At 31.4% G+C, this 20666-nt stretch overlaps 1 protein-coding gene across 1 annotated transcript; it reads left to right on the top strand.

Annotated features, from left to right (window-relative positions):
* Positions 1 to 10910: 10910 nt before the first annotated feature.
* On the top strand, positions 10911 to 15600 carry LOC134726265 (very low-density lipoprotein receptor-like). Its single transcript, XM_063590666.1, has 4 exons — positions 10911 to 11070; positions 11338 to 11463; positions 14378 to 14527; positions 15452 to 15600. The coding sequence occupies exons 1-4, from the start codon at positions 10911 to 10913 to the stop codon at positions 15598 to 15600; spliced, it is 585 nt and encodes a 194-aa protein (XP_063446736.1).
* The last annotated feature ends 5066 nt before the right edge of the window (positions 15601 to 20666 follow it).

The raw sequence follows: 20666 nt of genomic DNA, 5'->3' as shown, positions 1-20666 counted from the left end.
TTTAAATGCCTTGAAATTGCAGCCCTGATTCCTACGAGTGCAGACTTTGAATATTCTAGTCCTTGTTTTGTTCTGAGGCTTCCATAAAAAACCCTAAGGCGTTCATTCAGTGTTGACTCTTCTAGATTTTCAAATTGTAAGTTGTGGTCATTTTCCTGTAACCAACCTGAAATTACAATTGCCCTATGAATATTTTGTGATTTTAAACAGAAATTTTAACATGACGTCCTTCAAACGCAGAATAATTTATAAATGGTTAACCTGTTTGTATGTGGTAAAATTGATATAAACTCATGTCTGTTAAAGGCCGTGGTAAAGTTCATATAATTCAATCATGCCTCTATAAATGTGATTTTTACATGTTTCAACTGTATAAATGTATGTACATTTGTACTTGTAAATTGTAATGCACATACATGACATATAAAAAGAAGGTGTAGTATGATTACCAATGAGACAACTATCCACAAAAGACCAAATTGACACAACATTAACAATTATACATGTAGGCCACAGTACGGGCTTCAACAATGAGCAAAGCCCATACTGCATATAGTAAGCTATAAAAGGCCCCGATGAGACAATGTAAAACAATTCAAATGAGAACCCGTTTAATGCGGTTGTATAATTCATGCCCCTTTGAATGTTTTTTTTTACATGATCAACTGTGAATGGTATTTTTTGCATGATTGAACTGTATTGTATACATTTATAAATACATGTATATATACAATGCACGTTACCCGTATAATGCCGTGGTAAAATTCATATATATATCATGCCCCAGTGAATGGTATTTCTTGCATGATTCAACTATGTATGAATTTATAAATATACATGTAACGTTATATACAATGCATGTTTCCCTTTTAATGCCGTTGTAAAATTCATATATATCATGCCCCTTTGAATGGTATTTTTTGCATGATTCAACTATTGTATGAATTGATAAATATACATGTATATACAATGCATGTTTCCCGTTTAATGCCGTGGTAAAATTCATATATATCATGCCCCTTTGAATGGTATTTTTTGCATGATTCAACTATTGTATGAATTGATAAATATACATGTATATATACAATGCATGTTTCCCGTTTAATGCCGTGGTAAAATTCATATATATCATGCCCCGGTTAATGGTATTTTTTGCATAATTCAACTAATGTATGAATTGATAAATATACATGTATATACATGTACAATGGCTATTATGCATGTTTCCCGTTTAATGCCGTGGTTAAATTCATATATATATCATGCCCCGGGTAAAATTCATATATATCATGCCCCGGTGAATGGTATTTTTTGCATAATTCAACTATTGTATGAATTTATAGATATATATACAATGTACGTCACCCGTTTAATGCCATGGTAAAACTACATAATTCATGTCCCTGTGAAAGGTATTTTTTGCATGATTCAACTGTATTGTATACATTTATAAACGTGTAGTAAATCATTTGTTAATTATAATGGACACCAGGTAATATCTTGTACAAATGAATGCTTATAAAGTTCTGGTAGTATAATCATGGCAAATACACCCATTAACAATGGGAGATTGAGGTTCGACTCCTCACTAGGACAAATTTTGTGCATTTCATTTGTGCATTATAAAGAATCGGGTAAATTTGTAATAATACAAACTGTAATTATAAAAAATTGCAAAACCAAAATCACTATAAATTTGTTTTTAAATAATTAGGACAAAATAAATGACCTTAAAGTTTTTTTTATTCAAAATTCAACCCAATATGATTTTTTTGAAATGAGGAATACCTCTAAATAATTTTACACCCCATTGTGTCTGTTTGTCTGTGTTTTTCTCATTTCTTGCTTGGGAAATCTTGTCAAGTTCAATCTCTGAACACGATTTGAATCTCTTCTTTGCAGGGACAGTCACAATATTTTCTTCATCTTGTTCATCAACAGCATTTTGTGGTGGATCAGTACTCTCTATATTCAAGTCATCATCATTTAAATTAAAAAGTTCCTCATCTGATTGGGATTCTTCCTGAAACTGCTCTACATTTACAGGCTCAGACTGACATAACTGATGCTTGAAAACTTTGACAACACGGCTAGTTTGGACAGATTGTATAATGTCCGGCAAAATGTTTGTAAGGTTTTTCATAATTGATAATCTTGTAACTCTCTCCATTGTTCCAATTTGGAATTGATCGTGTACTGCCGTCATTTTCCAACGAGTGTTTGTTTACATGCAGACGACAAATTGATTATTTATATCTATATCTTTTTTATCTGTTTAAATACTTACCTTTTACAGAATAGATTTTTTTTATTTTATTTTTATTTATTAAATCGTGCTCTCAACAAATTTGTATCATCGTTTGTTTATGCTTCCGTTTTTATTTTTAACTACATACGACATGGGGAGTAAATTAGAATAGCGTAAACAAACCGTGTGACGTTGCAAATCAGGTGACACAATATATTCTCATTTTACCACGGGTGTGTTCTCAAAGCGTTTGAAGGACGTCATGTTAGAATTCTCTATAATGCCATTTACAAATGGATAGAAAAGCCCGTCGTATGTTTCTATCTCCAAATCCAGTTGTTTGCAATATCAACATAAACTATTTACACTTGAATTGACTCCTGTGAATGATGTCTGGATTCTGAGTTAATTAAACGTATATAGAGAGTATTATCGCTCTAAATGTGCTCATCTGTATGAGCAATACGACGGATGTCACCTGTGGAGCAGTGTATGCTTACCCTTCCAGAGCACCTAACATAAGCCCCAGTTTTTGGTGGGGTTCGTGTAGCTTAGTCTTATGTTTTGTTATATTGTGTCTAGTGTTCTTTTGTTTGATTGTTTAACTTTTTTCTTTTTTGACCATAGTGTTGTCAGTGTATCTTCGATCTGTGAGTTTTACTGTCCCTCTGAAATCTTTCGCCCCTTTTTTGTTGATTGTTCTAAGAAATGTTGATATGAAGGAGCAATTACAAACTGACAAGGAAGTCTCATTGAGTGACACTACTTCCTGAATGCTGAACTAGCTAAAACGTCACAAGTAAAACCGAACATGCTAGATTAAATTCAATTGAAAATTATACAATTCATGCAGGAACTATGATTTAGACTTACTCTGACTTTGCGGTCAATAGTATCGTTAGTAAAGGTAGTTTTTTTGTGCAGAAATATGCTTGCTGTTTTGTGCGCCTGTTTGTTTTCTAAGGTGAACGTACATGTCGGTTAAGAAATCAACGTTGATGGTTGTTATTATGGTTAATGTCCTGTGTTACCTATATAACACCAAACTCTGACTTCCTTTTAACTGAGTTTTGTATTGTGTGTATGGTGTGTGTTTATCTATTCGACATCGACTTGGTTTATCTTTGGGGGTTGAGATCGCACAAAACAAAACCCTGCTGCCTGTCAAAGTCAGGAACCTCTAGCTTTTATTCGTCTATTGCTGTTTTTTGGTGGTTTTTTTTGAGATTTTAGTTCGTATTTATGTTTACAGTGTGGCGTCCATTTGTTGACATGTAGCACTATTGTATGTTGCTAGCTGAACCTCGCCAGTGGTAGCTGGAATTTTATCGATGCGTTGCATACCCATATGTGGCCATTTGCCGTGTTCTGCTTTTTGGACGGGTTGTTATCCCATTGACTCGTTCTCCTGTTTCCATCCCCTATTCTTTTATTACAAAAGAGATGATTCAAGATTTCTTTTCTGAGATTTCATTCCCCATGTACTTGGATCAATATTCAGATGCAGATGCATTTGTAATACATATCGTTTTATTACGTTTTTTAGTTTGCGTTTCATTTTATTCTTCATAATGTTTCTTATAATGAAGCTGTTTACCCGTAAACCACTTGATCAAATTTTAAATTATCAGTTAGAATATTTTTACGGACACATTCACAATAGTTTCCTTACGGTTATGAATGGCCGTGGATATGTTCTTGACGTATACAAAACTTTGAACTTTTTGAAAAACAAAGAGTATTCTTATCCCGGGCATAGATCACCTTAGCCGTATTTGGCACAACTTTTTTGAATTTTGGATCCTCAATGCTCTTTAACTTTGTACTTGTTTGGGTTTATAACTATTTTTGATTTGAGCGTCACTGATGAGTCTTATGTAGACGATTCGCGCGTCTGGCGTACTAAATTATAATCCTGGTACCTTTGATAACTATTAATATTTTAAATGAGACTTTTTATTCAAAAAGCATACAATGAATAATTCGAATGTTGTCGCTCGTAGATTAGCATCTGCTACATTTGTTGATTATCTTATATATCTCCCAATCTGTTAGGGTGTCGCGCAGTGTTTACTGTTTGTATGTAGTGTTCTGTAGACATTTCTTGTCTCTTTGTCCATTGTTGTCGCGTTTCCTGATTATGTTGTAGTCAGACATAAAAGGTCATGCAATTACACAGTGTAAAACTTTTGAAGCGCGAAAACTAACAGCTGGATTTACTACAAATTAATCTCCTAAAACAAAGTTATGATAGACAACAACAGATGACTCCACTAAATTGCAGGTTTTTGGCTTTGGGTCAAAGAATGGTGTTTTACATGTTTATGAGCTAAACTTTATCGGTGATTTAACACCAAACATCAAAATAACTGTCAATATATTAAGCTGAAAGTGACTCAACACTGGAATGACTACGAGATATATAAATGCAATCGACGGTTTCTTTTCGACTTTTTAACTTCGAAAACTTCCGCCTAATATTAAAAAATTTTCTTTGAATTATTTTTATTATCTCTTTATCATTACTTTTGATACAATGTAGTTTTCACCGTTTTTTGTCTGTTTTAAATGCAGGAATGTGGATACGTATGTCGGGTGATATATGCACATCGGAAGCGTTTTGCCTATTACTTCACTATTCTCCCATTTTTATAATACATGTATAATTGATTTCCTACTGTTGAAATTTGGTGAACTATTGTCAAATTTTTATATTCAAAAGTGTTGTTTTCTTCTAAGTTAAATGTTAGTTTTGATTTCCCCTTGCTGTTTTCTTCTGGATTTGTAATAAACTTACACTATGAAACAAAAACACACAAAAAGGGTCATTAAAACTTTTGTCCATACTATTTAACGAGCATAACACAAAAAGATAATAATTTGCAGACCATTAAATAAACAAAAGAACCAAATGCCAAAAAAAAAAAAACCATTGTAGGAGGTACATAAAATCTCCGAGAAATGTAATCTTGAATTCGCCGCTTCAGAATCTAACAATTTTTTTTATATTATAATTGTTTGATTGAAACATTGTCTGAACTTTCACGGGTTTGGAAAAGGGGGCTGGCAGAATCAATATATTAATTGGTTGAGCTATCTTAGATTTTCTGGAGGTACATGAAGATGATTTTTTTTAAATCAAAACTAAATCGACCTTGATAACTATAACATTATAGTTGAGCATGTATCGATTGCTAAACATTGTTGAAATATGGCTTTGATTTTTATGTTTCATGTGTTTAGGGTATATAATTACTATCAAAGGTACCAGACTTATAATTGAATACTCCAAACGCGCGTTTTGTGTTTATAATTAGTTATCAAAGGTACCAAGATTATTATTTAGTACCCCACCAAAAACTTGGGGTGATCTCAGGTACTCCGTAAGAGTAAGCAGATCCTGCTTTACATGTGGCACCTGTCGTGTTGCTGATGCTTATCATGGTTATAACAAAAATACTGTATATAGTCTAAATAGTCGTAATAGGTTATATTAACGAAAGGGAAAGGATTGTAGGTACGACGAACATATCCAATATCATTTGTGAAACGGTTATTCCATAACGGTCAACCAACTCACTATTGCGGCCGTATTACATGTATAATTTACGAAGGAATTATTTCAATTTCACCATTTGGAACTCTTTGTTTAATAGCTTCCTTGTGAGCAGCAATTCTCTATAAAAGAAATCATGATAGGAAATGCAAGCACGGGAATATCGTATTAATTGGGAGATATATATACCCCGTATGCAGGTGCTGCTGGAATTTTGCTACTTAGAAATGGAAAGTTCACAATTGGAAAGCTGAAATCATTTCTTTTGTCTTTTTTTAAAACTCATCAGTGAGGCTCAGATCAAAATAGTTATCAAGTCAAACAAGTAGAAAGTTGAATAGCAAGGAGGACCTAAAATTCCCAAAAGTTGTGCCAAATACGGCTAGGGTAATATATATTCCTTTGACAAAAAAATCCTAAAATTGCGTAAAATTTAAAAAAATGACCTTAAAATTAAATTATGACATTTGATTCCAGCAGGATAAATACTTACTTATAGTATGAACTTTTAAAACCCCGATAATAAACATAATGAGATAAAGACAATTTATTTATTATATAATGTTAAGGGTCATTTGAAAGTCAAAATTAAATATGAGTATATAAGAACGATTGGACTTTACTGAATATTTGATTGGACTATTTGGTTTTTTTTTTCCGCGTGAGGTACTTTTCTACCAAAATGTAAGTATGAACACTAATGTTTGAGCATTTAACCATTATTAATCAATCCAAATGTTTGATGGACAAAAGCAGACTACAAATCAAGTATATATCACATGTATATATTGAAGTCATATGGAACGAGTTTCTTGTAATTTTTATATTATTCACATTATTGAACCAATGCATGTCTACATACTTTAACTAAGTGTTGTTTGTACAGTTTTGTATAGCTATTTCATATCTATGCATTATAATTGACAAATGATATTTCAGTGAGTGGTTATTAATGACAAACTACGAACTCTTTTAAAAAGAATTTACATGCAGATCTATACATAATTAGGTATATAGCTGTCTAATTCGAAACGAAATAAGTCATAGTGATTTTATTTTATTATAATGTTAGCATAGGTTATAAGTACTTAATGCTAAATAGGTTATTACGAGCGAAAGCAAGGGGGAAATGTTTTGCATAAACATGTTTAATGGCAAACCCGTGGTAAACATTTAGTTCTAGTGTATTATTTCTCTTTTAATAAGACATACTAGTACTTGGTAAATCTTAGCGCTCAAGGTGGAGTCTAATATGTGAGGTTCCAGTAAAAAAACGTACTATTACATTGAGGTAAAAGAACGGAACAAAATGAACTATTGAAATGATTAACTTTTTGCAAGAAAATATTTAGATACATGTAAGTTTGGATGATTTGAAGTGATAAGTTGTACTTATATGTAATACAATTTTTTATAACACATTTTGTCATCGTTTTTGATAAAGTTTCTGTGTCGTGATGATTTTTGGTTAAACACACGTGTTTTTTTCCGTAACATGCTTATTTTCGTACGTCATCGTTCCATTCATAACAAAAATCATATGACGTGGTAGCATGATCGGAACAGCCTGTTAATTATATTCATATTCAAAGCGTTTAAATAATACGTAATAGATTTGATAGCAATAAAGTTTTCAAAATAAAATGTACTAAAGTTTTATTTAGAATAATGCTACTAATATTTTTCAATGATTGTGAAATTTGTAGGATGAAAACTATACTTGAAATTTATGACAATTGTTAAAACCCCAGAAGAGTCACACATGTTAGACCAATACCAAAAATGACATACTTACCAAACAATACTTTAAAATAAATCAGTATGGTATAGTTCTTTCTATCCACTAAAACATATTATGTAAATTCATATTTTACAGAACAATGAGAGATTGTCTTTTATGCGTTGCTTTGCTTTTCACCACAGTAACTGCAGTTAGAGGTAAAACATGTATAAATATTTGTATTGCACGACATACATTATGTAAGACATCATGTAAATAGAACTATATGAATTTTAGATATCACGTTTTGTAATATAAGTATATGCAGCCCATTTTATGCTAATTTGTAAAATGCATACATTGTAGTTACCGTCTACATTATGTTAAACCCCCTATGCAATTGGATGTTCACCGGAAAAAAACAACTTATGTGTGTAGTTGATAAAACGAAAGAAGAATTTCATCAAACATCAGTCACAGTTGGTGATATTTGACAAATTTCGTATAAGTTGATTGTGGGACAGGGTTCTAACGGACACCTTTTATACAATAATTCATTACAGTTTATGTTATGCATTTTGCCAAGATGTCCAATATAAGCGACTCCTCGAGGCTCAACTCAAAGCATCAGATCTCAATATATAAAAGTCTCAAAATACTTAAGTATCGTTATTTTTATTGTCAAGTAGTTATGCATTCTTTATCTACATGTACTATTGAAATTTATATCAAACACGTTTTTGCATATGGCAATGCCATACCTTTAAATGTCACTTAAAATACACATGAATCATCCAGCGGAATCAATGAAATAAAGGTAACACCCCCTATCTGCAGAATAGTGAGAGATGATATCATGTACTTTCCAGAACATTTTACTATGATTTTGAAATAATAATAAAAAAAAAACGTAATAACTACTACAAAAGGATTTCTCCCAAAAATTAGATAAAAAAATAGAAAAGGCATGTATTTATTACAAACATTTCATTTATTTATTTTATTTTTAGTTTAAGGTTCATAGTTGCAAGTTACAGATAAAGTTTGAGTTTGATGTTGCTAAACTCTTTTTGCTTTTTTTATTTTTGGCCTCTTAAAATAACACCAAAATACTATTTTTCCAGACTTTAGATTTAACGGCTTTGAACAAATTATTTACTTTTGTGTATGCAAGTTCAAGATGACATGTTACGGCTCAAGGTTGAGATTTATATTGATACTATTATGTTTACAAACTGAATTGCAGTTATGTCCCCTTGACAAAAATGATCAAAATCCTCAAAATATCTGTTCCAAGTTTCAACAAAATATTATTTTAAATATTTATTATATATTATGAAATATTATTATATTTGATCATAGCCTATAATTGCACTGATGACTATAAAAGTGTCCTGACGGTTTACAATGCTTCAGTAAATATCTGACGTGTAACGGAGTTGGAGATTGTACAGATAGATCGGATGAAGATCCAGACTTTTGTAAAGGTATACTCGATCGTATTTGATTGTCTTTATTTTAGATATATACTAGTACTATTACTTATCAACACATCTTTCGTTCTTCAAAGAGGCATATGTTTCTACTTCGTGCAACGTTTGCACCAAAATTAAAACGTATGCTAAATTTATTATATGTACACAATATGCCAGTATTTTATTTTGTAGCACGATGCATATACTTTGCAAAAATATGCAAGCTGACAGTTGACTGCTATTCTCGGAAGTTTAATTTAGGTTTGGTAATAATCCTTGATCGAGTTTCTTCTAGTCTTTAATTTGCATTTTTTAAATCTTAGAATCATACGCTTCAGGATTACAATCGTTGAATTGTGTAGACTTTAAACTTAATACACCAAACACCATTTTACCATACAGCAATCAAATTTCACATTTATCGTTCACGGTTCTTATCTTATTCGAGATACTTTTTATCCGACAATTAATACCGCAATCATTTCATTATGTTCATGTGCATGCACTTCAAAATAAACTTCTTTTTTATCATGTAAACATTTTTTTTAGTTTAAACATCACGCAATAACTGTTTGCATGTATAAATAAATCACGTGAACACGTTTTTTATTACATGAATTTATCTAGATTATAGCTGCCTTGATGGCCTTCGAAAGTGTGCTGACGGATTACAATGTATAGTAGACAGAAATTTCTGTGACGGATATTATAAATGTATCGATAAATCGTACGAAAAATATTGAAAACAACACGTTATTAATTTCTTGCGTCCGAAGCGCTTTTCTTGATTTACCTTCATCAGGAACGCTCAAAGCCAAACATTTGAAATCCGAAGATGTATAAGTACCGAAACCGTTGAAGAGCTGTATGTCAAAAATACCTAAAATAAATAGCCAAATTCATCTAAAGCCAACTTTGCCTGAGGGAGTTGAAACCTTAGTTTCTTAATAATTTATAAATTTATAAACGAACAATTTTAGTAAAGTTTGTTTAATCATGTCAGTACCGAAATACTGACTACTGAGCTGATGATACCCTCGGGGACTGATAGTCCACCAGCAGAGGTATCGACCCAGTGATGTAAAATATTGAAAACAACACGTTATTAATTTCTTGCGTCCGAAGCGCTTTTCTGGATTTACCTTCATCAGGAACGCTCAAAGCCAAACATTTGAAATCCGAAGATGTATAAGTACCGAAACCGTTGAAGAGCTGTATGTCAAAAATACCTAAAATAAATAGCCAAATTCATCTAAAGCCAACTTTGCCTGAGGGAGTTGAAACCTTAGTTTCTTAATAATTTATAAATTTATAAACGAACAATTTTAGTAAAGTTTGTTTAATACGAAGATGCAGACTTTTGTAGAGGTATTATCTCAGGAAATAACTGTTTAATTTCAACTTGAAATTGCAAAAAAACAAATTTCTTTAAAGAGAAGAATGTAAAAAAGGAAAAATAAGAAAAACATCGAACTTCAAAGAAGATTCAAAACGGAAAATACTTTATCCCTTGTTTTATCGTACATGTATGCAACGTCTACGTTCAAGTGTTGAATACATGTAGCTACAATTGGTAAATAAACCACATATGTTAGTACTTGCACATATCAATATACTTGTAGCAGACCAGAAATATGCAATATAAAAGGACGACTGCTTCCTCGGTTTAACTGTTTGTTTATAGTGTATGGCTGTTCTACGTTACACTGCACAAATAATTGCGAAGAGTGTATCGCTTGCACGAATTCATCATGTTCATTGTTATTTATTCCTAGAAAAAAAAGAAACATGTGTACTCTGTCTAGTATCAACATTAACTCTCTTTTCATTGGCTACTTTTAAATGCCATATCAACAGTCGGTATGTTGTAAATAGGATATTGGCCGCAATATTGTCCAGTTGAATTAAAGAATGTGTGAATACTGCAATATAACAGAAATGCATCGAGGCAAACATAAAAACTCCATTTTACTGCGGTTTACTATTGATCGTACACGTAACATAATATTCCCACGATTATTAGCTTTTATTCGTATGGCGATATGTTTTGACATTACGGTAATGAGAAATGGTAATTTACGGAATTTCGTATGGAATTTAAATTCATTTGTATTGTATAAATTTGCATTCTTTTTTTGTTGTGCAAGATCATAGATCGTTCCCGTTTTTTTTAAAATAAAATGTTTAACTTCTAGAATAATCCGTTTATCAATCAGGCAAAAATACATGTTGATAAAAGTCACATTGCAATCTTATATCAGGATATTTTGACGGCGAAAATTATAGCATCTTTGAGTTGTGTCTGTGATTATATGTTATATCGTAATAATTTAACTAGATTACAACTGCACTGAAGACAGAGTCAAATGTGCTGACGGATTACAATGCATCCTTGAATACCGGTTTTGTGATGGAAATGAAGGTTGTATAGCTAGATCAGATGAAGATCCAGAATTTTGTAGAGGTTTATTATTAATGCGATACTAAATTTATTTAATAAATAGTACACAAATTATTTGCACAATGCAAGGTGTAGTCTTACGAATGCAACGTTTATATTAATGTAATATTCACAAAGCTACCAAAGGTACCAGGCTTATAATTTAATACGTAAGACGCGCATTTTGTCAATAGTGACGCTCAGACCAAAATGGTTGCCACATGTGGAGCAGGATCTGCTTACCCTCCCAGAGCATCTGGTATCACCCCTTATTTTTGATGGGGTTTGTGTTGCTTAATCTTTGATTTCTATGATGTGTTCTGTGTACTCTTTTTTTTATATTTGTCTTTTTTATTTTTAGCAATAGCGTTATCAGCTTATTTTCGACTGTCTGGTGTCTTTAGACCCCTTTTTTGGCCAAATTCGGCTTAGGAAATCTATGTATGGGTTAAGAAAATCCTAAGTATTTCGATAAATTCATAATTTTGCAAACATTAAATTTATAATAATGATCATATAATTGATATTCATGTCAACACTGAAGTTCTGACTACTGCGTTAGTGATACCCGCATTTCAAAATGTTTTTGCAGTCAACAAATACAACTATTTGAACCCCTCCTTATATCGTCTACATATCGTAAACATGCAAACGTCACAATAACACTTTGGTCCATAATTGCCTTGAAATTTGCTCATTATAAAAAAAAGAAGAGGTAGTATGATTGCAAATGAGACAACTCTCCACAAGAGATCAAAATGACACAAAAATTAACAACTATAGGTCACCGTACGTTCAACATTGAGCGAAGCCCATAAGTTTGTATTTTTGTCTGCATTATGTTCTTCATTAACAGGTTTTTGTATGCCTCGCAGGAAATAAAATATTACAAGTAGTGTGAGCTCACATTATACAACGTTACAACACCCACACTATCACCATAAATGACAACCCGTATCTTTAGCTTTTTAAAACGTGCATGATCAATACTGTTCATAAATACCAACATTTTAATATGTTGCAATTAAGGGGGTTCGCGGGTCAAAATCATTTATATAGGATTTCTCTAAATTTTTCTATAAATGAACTTCATCTTATAGTTAACAGAAAAATAAAATAAAAAAGTGGGGTCACCGTTCATTTGCGCTCACAATCTGTCTCCGAAAGAAGCATACATTTTTGTAAAAAAAAAAATTTTCTGTTGAAGTAATAGGAGAAATAAAGTTAATATCGAAATAAGAAAAGAAATTTATTACAGAAATTGCTCAAATTTACAATAATTTAGTATAAGTACAGCTTATATGGAAATTATATTAAAAAATATAGGTCATCGATGAGTTGAAAAAGATATTTCAATTTTAAAGCCAAAAAATGGCATTATTCCACCAAAGGGAGATAATTTGGAACTTTTTCAATGATGTATACATTACAAAAGTCATCTGGGGCCAATACAAATTGATTGCTTTGAATGATTTTTGTACCATATGATAAAGTAAAAACTACAAAAGGTAACAAATAAAATTTGTCATGAAAAACAAATGTTATTTTTTTTTTCTGAAATTTTTATACCCTCGAGCCTCCTTAATTGAAAGTTTCAAATAATAATCGACCATAACCACTACACATTTTGAGTAGAATTTTTTTACTGCTCAATTTCTGTTGCCAAAAGGAAAGAATAAGCAACACTAACCCAACAAAAAAACAGGGGTGAACTCATTTGCCTCGGTAGCAAAATGGGTAAAAATAATATTGCTATATATCTTTTCAGACCGATTTTCTTTATCAAACGTTCTTGGGACTATTTTTAACGAATTATAAAGTGATGGATAGTTCTTGTTTAATTCGTGATTATATTTTTAGTTAATAAGTTAACACAATCGGAAGATCCATAAACAAGACCACAACAAAAATGTGTATCTTCATTTATAATGATTGAACTGTGATTATGCATCAATATTTGGTACATTAATTAAAGAAACATGTTTTAAAATAAAAAAATCTTATCTTTGCGTTTCCAGGGAACATATAGATAGTAGAGGGACGAGAGATACCAGAGGAACAGTCAAACTCATAAAACGAAAAATAAACTGACAACATCATGGCTAAACATGAAAAAGACAAATAGACGAACAATAGTACACATGATACAAAATAGAAAACTAAAGAATAAGCAACACGGACCCCACCAAAAACTGGGGGTGATCTCAGGTGCTCCGGAAGGCTAAGCAGATCCTGCTCCTCATGTGGCACCCGTCGTGTTGCTCATGTTATAACAAATCCGGTAAATAGTCTAATTCGGTAGGTCACATTCATGAAAGAGAAGGAGATTGTTGTTATGACGTAAGGAACATATCCGATATCATCAACGAAACCAACTCGTGATGGCGTCTGTAAATTTTACGAAGGGATGATTTCAACTTCACCATTTGGAACTGTTTGTTTAATAGCTTCCTTGTGCGCAGCAACCCTCTATCCAAAAAATCATAATAGGAAATGCAAGCACGGGAATATCGTATTATTTGGGAGATATATACCCCGTATGCAGGTGCTGCTGGAATGTTGCTACTTAGAAATGGAAAGTTCACAATTGGAAAGCTGAAATTATCTTTTTTGTCTTTTTTTAAGACTCATTAGTGAGGCTCAGATCAAAATAGTTATAGTGAAAATAGCACAAAAATTAGAGAAATGGAAAATTCACAATTGGAAAGCTGAAATCATTTCTTTTGTTGTTAAGTTTTGTTTTCAACCGACTCTCATTGTAAATTTGTAGATGTAAGCCAAGATATGAGGCCGACTGATCTGTATTTGATAGGATATTCTTAGAACGTTTTTTTTAAATCAAAACATAACCAATAACGTTAATAACTAGCAGTATACTGCTTTTGTCTTTATTAACTTTAATATTTGTTTATACATAATACATAAATTTGTATTATAGCAAGAGAATGTACAAATGATCCAGATATACCTAGGACTTTTGTGAAATGTGATGATGGCATACAATGTATTGATCCATATGATTTATGTGATGGATACGTATACGCAGACTGCAACGACAAATCTGACGAGGATGAAGATATGTGTAAAGGTAAATTAGAGAACGTCAGATCTAACTTTACATTTTTTTTATGGTGAATATTGTAAAACAAATCATAAATCCTAAGTAATTGGACAATGTTGTCGTAACAACTAAAACAGGTACATGTATAAAGCAGAACAATTACAATTGCAAAACAAGAGGCACAGTGTAATAAGTAAAAGATTTTCATTAACACTGATAAACAACATTTCAAAACATTCGAAATCATTTCATTTTATTGTATGAAGACTGTCGCATACCCTGTTGTGTCCATTACATTGATATTGGTTTACATTGTATTGCTAAATAGAGCAGCACATATGATTTTGTGCTTATCATATATTTCTATTAAGTTTGTCTTTATCCCCGTTGCAGATTATTTCAAACTCATATTTTACTAATCGACTTGATGATTTTACTAGAAATAATATTGTTTCCTTTGTGATTAAAAGAGTTAAGTAAAAATAGAACAAGTTGCATTCCATAATCAGACAACTTACATTTAAAAATACATCTGATTTGATTCTAGATAACTACACACGTCAGGTTGTGGTTTTGCTATTAAAAAAACGATGATGACTGATGAACCCATATTTAGACTATTTTATTTATTGTGTCTGTTTAATTAACGCATCAATGTAAATATAACGGAATTTGATGAGACTGTTATTAAAGTGAGAGGTTTAGCGCTATAGAACCAGGTTTAATCCACCATTTTCTACATTTGAAAATGCCTGTACTAAGTCAGGAATATGACAGTTCTTGTCCATTTGTTTTTGATGCGTTTTTTTATTTGATTTCGCCATGTGATTATGGACTTTCCGAATTGATTTTCCTCTAAGTTCAGTATTTTTGTGATTTTACTTTTTACATCATTGATGTTACAACATTTCATTTATCATTTGATTATGTGAACTACATGTATTTATCTAGGTTATAGCTGTCTTGATATCCAACAAAAGTGTTCTGATGGAGTGCAATGTATCTTTGATAGCATGATGTGTAACGGACATACCGATTGTAATGATGCATCAGATGAAGATCCAGAATTTTGCAAAGGTAATACTTTTGATCTTCATTGATCTTTAATTATTGTTTTTTTTTCTTATTTCAAGAAACACATTATTGTCCTGAGTATAGATGATTTTTCATCATCCATCGTTTTTTTTATCCGAGTATAGGATTACAATTTATAATTTTTAAAACATTTCCTACACTTGGCAGTATTGCAGCATCTGTTAAGAACAAGTTTTATATCATAATCATACAACATAAACGGTCACACCTTTTATCAGTAGGGGGTGTTTGAGCTTGTTCGTAGTCTTTGGCTTTTTTGCATAATGTCGTTTAACAGCTAGTTTATTTATTCATTGAAGACTCATACTCCCTTTTTGGTGTTATATCAACACTTAAACCATACACCAAAAACTATTACACTACGCAATCATTCTCATTTCTCTTTGACATTTGAATCACACAATACTCACCATTCTAAAAGCCACATTTTACCACATAGGAAAATGCATGTATCAAGTCAGAAATATGACAGTTGCTGTCCATTCGTCTGATGTGTTAAAGCTTTTGATCTTGCCATTTACCTACAGACTTTCCGTTTTGAGTTTTCAATGGAGTTGAATTTTTTTGTTACGTTACCTTTTTACATATTTAAGGGAATTGTAAACTCTTTGTACAATACACCACATGCGACACAATTTGGAAAAGTGTATACCATTTACGGACTGTTTATATAAAAAAAAGTTATGTTAGCATTTCAAATTAGACAACCATCAAACAGGTAGACATGCCGTGGATAACGTACAGTATTTAAGAGGAGCGAAATATTGCAGAGTGACATTTAACTCTTATATAGAGACAAACTAAAAACGAAAAACAGACAAACGATAGTACAAAAGACAAAAGACACAACAAAGAAAACTTAAGACAAGCAATACGAACCTCATTAAAAATTGAGGATGATCTCAGATGCTCGTCCGGCTCTACGAAGACTAATTAGCCTTATAATAGTACACGATTAATGCATTATATTGATTGAGATTTTGGTTTTCATTAGTAAAATCATTGTTTGGCACACGTTAATGCTATAATTGGGATAATGATTTACTAGTTTATCCGATATTAGGAAAAATCTGAGAAATATGGTATATGGATACATACGCATTCTCTTAAAAAGCTTCAATAAAAGAGAAACTGCATAACAAAAGTAGCCGCTCGTAAGGCCATTGACAAAAATCCCTCTGATAATGAATATTAGTTCTTTCCTTATAGATATACCTACTACTGAGGGCTGTGTTTCAAAACTAAGGCCATTGTCTGATTTTTTAAACATTAAGTATGACAAAATAAATTTTTGAATGATTTTTTTTTATCGTAAATACAGTAAGTCGAAAAAAAACTATGATACAAATAATAATTTGATTTAGCTTGATTAATCCTTGTATTTCTCATAGTAATGCGTTACATGAAATCATATGTTGAGTTGACTTTACCCAAGTAGTCTCTAAACCTGTATTCCTCAAAAAATGTTTGTATCTCGAATCATGATATTTACATGATTGATATTGGTACCAAAAAGAGGGACCTTCAAACTCATAGATCGAAATAATTTGTATTCTAAAATATCCTGAGTATAGCAAAGCAAAAAACAATTATTTGATATTCCGTTTAAAGACGAACTATAACAAATATATATAAAACATATAAAAATGCAAAAACAAGGTTTCATGACTAAAATTGAAAATGGGAAAAGTTTGAGATGCTCATTACATCTAGCTGGTTATTAATAGTATTCTATACTAGTACCTGTTTAAATTGACAAAATTGCAATAACGAGTACAAATTGCGTATACAAGAAAACATCAAACCATTGACTGTGTCAAACATGTATTTATTGTGAGTTGGTATTGTTTATTTTTAATTTACATGCCAATTAAACATATTTTGTTGAATTGTTCACGATTCTTGTGATTGTCATATCATATTTATCTGATCTATCAGAAAGAAAAAAAGTGGAATGTGTCTTTATTTGTTGCTAATGATCTTAGTATATATTCAATTTTGTGATTTTGTTACATATGTGTATGATTTTTTAGTGATCTTAAAAGATGATTACAATGTTGACTGCTGTGTTTTTGACATTTCTACCTATTATGTCTGTTTGTTTGTTCACGCAAAGTTATCAATATGATATAATTTAATGCGACTGTCATACAATTGAGAGATTTAGCTAGCTATAAAACTAGTTCCATTCCAATATTTTTTTCATAAAAAAAATACCTGTACCAAGTTTGATGTGTTTGCGCGTTTGATTTTGACATTTTTGTATGGACTTTCCGTCTTTGAATTTTATTGTGAGTTCATTAATTTTGTGATTTACTTTTAAATAGAGCCAATATTGTCTACTTAAAATCGACAGTTTCGCCAATCTTGAAAATACATATACATATAGTATGTGGATTTAGGAATTGTTGCCGTGTGCTAAATTTGAAACATGATCTGTTTACCATAAAATGATGATTCCTAAATTCATTATATTATCCCCATCTTTTTGAGTAATTCATGTTGCTTCTTTTTAAATTTTCTTTGCTATGTTTTGCATACTTATGTTTGTCTGTTTGTCTTTTTCTTTTTTATCCATGTCGTTGTCAGTTTATTTTCGACTTATGAGTATAAACGAACCTTTGGTGTCTTTTTCCACTCTTTTAAAATAGTATTTGTTTGAATTTCTGTTTTGCTGTAGTGTATATCTTCTATGTACCGTTTAAAATTTACAAAATACAAGAATGTTTCTATTATTTTATCCTTGCAGGTCCAAGAGGGATCCACTAAAAGCTCTTGAATCGTTTAGATCGCAGAACAAAAAATGCTTTCTTTTATTAAAACTACCGGCCATAGATTTATATCATCAATTGAGATTGTAAATGATATATAGTCATTTCAAATAAAGCTTTAAACATGATGAATGTTGGATTAATATTAGATTAAATAAAAAACAATATGACATTTAAATGTTGGGGTTTTTTGGGGGTTTTTTGGTGGTTTTTTGTCTCTGTCCTCTGTCTTGACATACGAGGAAAAGTACCTCGCAAGATTTGTTTTGATGAAACATCACAAAAAGGAACTCATCACAAAATGTGTTTTTAAAGTAGCAACATTACGGGTGCCACTTGTGATGAAAGATCTTTGTATCCTTTCTGAGCACTAGATATATCCACGGTGTTTAAATGGGTTAGTATATTGTGTGCAGTTTTGGGTTGTCTATGTAGTCCAATCAACTTGAAACTGAGTACACATGTTCCTATTATAAGATCTTTTTAATTTTAATGCCAAATTAAAGATTTACCCTTTTTTCTCGGTTTACTGAACATACATGTAGCTTTTGTGGATGGGGAATACGTGTACAATTGACACGTTGTTGTGTTTCATATGTTGTCAGTTTCTCTCATACTTGTATGTTGGATAACAATTTTAATACTTCTTGTTTTATTGCATTTTTTTTTTCACAATGAAACTGATTTAAATAAATAATAATAAAAAAAAATAGTTGTGTCGTTTTTACTTTTTATATATCTGTTCAACACGACAAACAACATTCAACAATGTATATTTTTCTTACTTTTGTACACTAGTTTTGCCTACTAGATTAATGACGACACTTTAAAATTTTATGTGCGTATATCGGGATTTCAAAATCAAAGAAATTACTTAAAATAACTAACAAATCTGAATGTGTTTTAAACATTTGCGTAGAAGCATTATGGGTATAGAAAGCGGGGTAACAGACCACGTGAAAAGTTTGATCATCTTAGATGATGACACAGCAGATAACAATCAATCTAGATCTTTACTTAAATGTGCAAACTAAGAGAGTTTGTACTTATCTACCACAAGGTGTTTGCGTATAATACATATAATCTATACACAAAATGACAATTTATTACATCATGAATCTTGAAAATATACAAGAACAGGCCAAGTCTAACCTCTCTGTATTTGTTAGATGTGTTTCTAGTTGTATCCATCTGATAAATTAAGCCTTTTCCAACTGTTTGTATTATAGTTAATTCTTATTTTGTACTGTTACACCACTGTCCCAGGTTAAGAAAGGATTGTTATCTCGCTATCATTTTAACCCCGCTACAATCTGTATGTGTGCCTGGTCAAAATTAGCTATATAGGAGCCTGTTATTAAGAACTTGTCGTGTGTTGATGTGGTACACATCTGTTTTCTTTATATTTTTTTGTATATTAATTAGGCCGTTAGTTTTCCCGTTTGAATTGGTTTACATTTGTCATTTCGGGGCTTTTTATTGCAGACTATTAGGTATGAGCTTTGATGATTGTTGAAGGCCGTACAGTGACCTATATGGTTAATTTCTGTGCCATAAGGTCTTGTGTAGAGGGTTGTCTCCTTGGCAATTAAACCACATCTTCTTTTTTTTTTTAACAATTTTTATCTGTGTTACATAATAGCAAAGTCTTTGGAAAGCCAATTAGAATTATTGAGTGAGTATCTGTCTGCTTGTTTTACAAAACTAGATAAATGTGGTACACCTTTAAAAATATTGCCGATCGTTGTGTGTTTTTTAACTTAATTTAAAAAATTCAATGTGCGCGAATTATTACTGAATTGTGAAAGGTATATATGGGGACAATACTAACTTCTAATATATTAAGATGCTTGCAACAACTTGTAATTATTTGCATGTTCAAAACATGAATAAGCCAATACATTATAATCCTGGTACCTTTGATAACTATCTACACCAACACCATGTTTGGTAATCGTTTTATCAAATCAATAAAATAATTAAATTAACGAATTGCTTTCAATGTCCAAAAGGTGCTACGTATTCAAAACAATTAGTCATATTTAAAATCCCTTACCATGATTACACGCACCCTCTGTATCGTTACTAGTGTTTATAATATTATTACAATCGATACACGTTATTGTAGTTTATGTGATTTAAAATGAATAACATAATACTTGTGTCTGAAATCCGATGTTTTAATGTCTAGCTCATACAATATTTATAAGAAAAGTAGTAAATGGAAAATATGAATTTTAGTTAACATTATTATTTTATTGTTTTAGTATTGTGTTCCCTAGTTAGGAAATACATATGTT

Source organism: Mytilus trossulus, chromosome 7, assembly GCF_036588685.1.
Source record: "Mytilus trossulus isolate FHL-02 chromosome 7, PNRI_Mtr1.1.1.hap1, whole genome shotgun sequence".
NCBI classification, from domain to species: domain Eukaryota; kingdom Metazoa; phylum Mollusca; class Bivalvia; order Mytilida; family Mytilidae; genus Mytilus; species Mytilus trossulus.
The sequence above is the reverse complement of the archived record's forward strand: the minus strand, read 5'-3'. Positions and strand labels throughout refer to the sequence as shown.

Coding starts and splice junctions, on each gene's coding strand:
- LOC134726265 (XM_063590666.1), top strand. CDS start 10,911: ATGTGTGAATACTGCAATATAACAGAAATGCATCGAGGCAAACATAAA. Junction 11,071..11,337: donor CATTACGGTAATGAGAAATG/GTAATTTACGGA, acceptor TAATTTAACTAG/ATTACAACTGCACTGAAGAC. Junction 14,528..15,451: donor GGATGAAGATATGTGTAAAG/GTAAATTAGAGA, acceptor GTATTTATCTAG/GTTATAGCTGTCTTGATATC.